This window comes from Lolium perenne, chromosome 6 (assembly GCF_019359855.2).
Source record: "Lolium perenne isolate Kyuss_39 chromosome 6, Kyuss_2.0, whole genome shotgun sequence".
Classification (NCBI taxonomy): Eukaryota; Viridiplantae; Streptophyta; class Magnoliopsida; order Poales; family Poaceae; genus Lolium; species Lolium perenne.
Window position 1 is genome coordinate 119,551,476 of NC_067249.2, and position 2,212 is coordinate 119,553,687.

The window sequence follows — 2,212 nt, forward strand, 5'->3', positions numbered from 1 at the left end:
CAGCCTCTATACCTTTTTGAGACCGCCCTGATGGACGTATGCCACACCGTCGGTCGCATGCACCCCGAGGTGAAGGGCGGACAGATGGAGGATTTCAAGGACGGGGAGCTGTCCTGGATGATAGTCTGCACTATCCGGGGCTCCCACGTCCGAGAGCTTGAGGAGATCGAGATCCAGCTTTTCGACCGCACATGGGAGGAAGGTCTGGTCCGAGTGCTCCAGGCGGCCCTAGCTTGCCTCGTGTTCCACCATCGCTTTGAGCTCGAGGCGAAGAGACTTCCCCATGCTCACCTTGGGCGGCGCGACGCGGAGGGCATCCCCACCGTGGTGCCCTACGTTTGCCCCCTCGGACGCCACACTGCCCAGATGGAGTATGTCCTCGCCAGGACTCAGAACAGCCTCAACATCAACAGGATGGAAAACGAGTTGCTGAAGTCTGAGTTGGAGGAGGCCAAGAAGGAGGTTGAGCTGGTGAAGATAAAAGCTCGTCGCCAGCGGAGGCTGAATCTCTGGGCAAGAGAATCGAAGTATATGCTGAAGGTGAAGGTGGCACACCTCAAGACCGCCCTCCGAGAGGCTAAAACTAAGATAGAGGAGCTGGAGGATGAAGACGAAGAACTCCGCAAGGAGAACGCTTCCCTCCTCAGCGACAATGATGACTACATGGACGAGGAGGGATACAACTGGTACGATAAGAGTGAGGAGGAGAATGAAGACGATATCGCCTTCATCAACGATGAACCTGAGGAGCCGGCACCCCCTACACCTGAGGAGACCGCCGAGGAGGAGGAAGACCCAGAGGAGCCTCCCTTCCCAGATGAAACCATCGTTCTTGATGATGACTAGTTGATGCACCTTCGTTAGTAGTATTATGCCATTATGTCCCCGTTGTAATCGCTTAGAACGATATTGGTCCTAGTGTGACCTTGGCTTGTTGGATGATGATCTTTTTGGGTGATGACTATGCTATGGATGTGTTTGGCTCTGTCTTAATGTTTTATCTCTTGCTTTGGTTTTCTTTCCACAAAGTTTTTATGCATCACATTTAACCCTCCCCCTTACAAGAGACTAGACTAGTGGAGATTTTGCCCTTATCTTTTGCCTTTGTCAAATCAGATGGTTGAAACCCGCCGAGGTGGCTCGGGAAGCCAACAAGACTCTCCACCCCCACCCGAGGCCAATGTGGCTCAGATCCTGCGCCTCCATATGGAAGACCACCAAGCCGCTCGCGCTGAAAGCCAAGCCAATATCGCGGCACTACAGCATATTGTGCAGCTCGCCGCAGGAAACAACAACGGTGGAGGAGATGGTGAAGAAACCCCAAGGTCTAGGGTGAGGGACTTCCAGAATACCAACCCACCGATATTCACCAAGTGCACCGCCCCTCTTGATGCGGACGATTGGCTCCGTACTATTGAGAACAATTTGGAAGTTGCGGCTTTAGGCGAGAATGAGAAGGTGGTTCTCGCAACTCATTCTCGCTGGACCTGCAAGGTCTTGGTGGGAGAACGTCAAGGCGATGCAAGCAGCTGACCATGTGATCACTTGGGAGGAATTTGTCACCAAGTTCCGCAAGGCACACATTCCGTCGGGCTTAATCAAGATTAAGAGAGATGAGTTCTTCAATCTCAAGCAAAACAATGGTAGTGTGGTGGACTACCTCGACAAGTTCAATACCCTGGCTAGGTATGCACCCGAAGATACTGACACTGATGAGAAGAAGAGGGACCGATTCCTTAATGGTCTACGTGAAGAAATCCAGAGTATCCTCGTAGTTGTTCCCTACCCCGACCTTGAAGCACTGGTGGATGCCGCCATCATGGTGGAGTCCAAGCGCAAGGCAGCCTATGAGACCCGCAAGCGCAAGATACAGCAGTAGCAGAGTGGACCCAACAATGCCAGATTCCGCAGTCAGCCCCCACCAAGGCCGGCGCCTCAACCTCAGCGAGCGCCAGCCCCTGCCCACCGCCCCTCCAACAACAACCCCAATCGCCAAGTCATGCAGCCACGTACCAGAGGTGGGAACTTCAACAACAACCCCCACAACAACCCCAACAACCGCACTCCGGGAGATGGTTGTTTCGCATGTGGACAGCCTGGACACTTCTCTCGTGAATGCCCCTCTAAGATGACTCCTGCTCAGTGCCCCAATGCGCCAAGACCTAATCAAGGCCAAGCCCGTGCTGCAACCGGGAGGAAGCCCCCACCCAAG

General features: G+C 53.9%; 1 protein-coding gene across 1 annotated transcript; it reads left to right on the plus strand.

The window, feature by feature from the left end:
- Positions 1 to 1,450: 1,450 nt before the first annotated feature.
- On the plus strand, positions 1,451 to 1,879 carry LOC139832483 (uncharacterized). Its single transcript, XM_071822259.1, has one exon. The coding sequence runs from the start codon at positions 1,451 to 1,453 to the stop codon at positions 1,877 to 1,879; it is 429 nt and encodes a 142-aa protein (XP_071678360.1).
- The last annotated feature ends 333 nt before the right edge of the window (positions 1,880 to 2,212 follow it).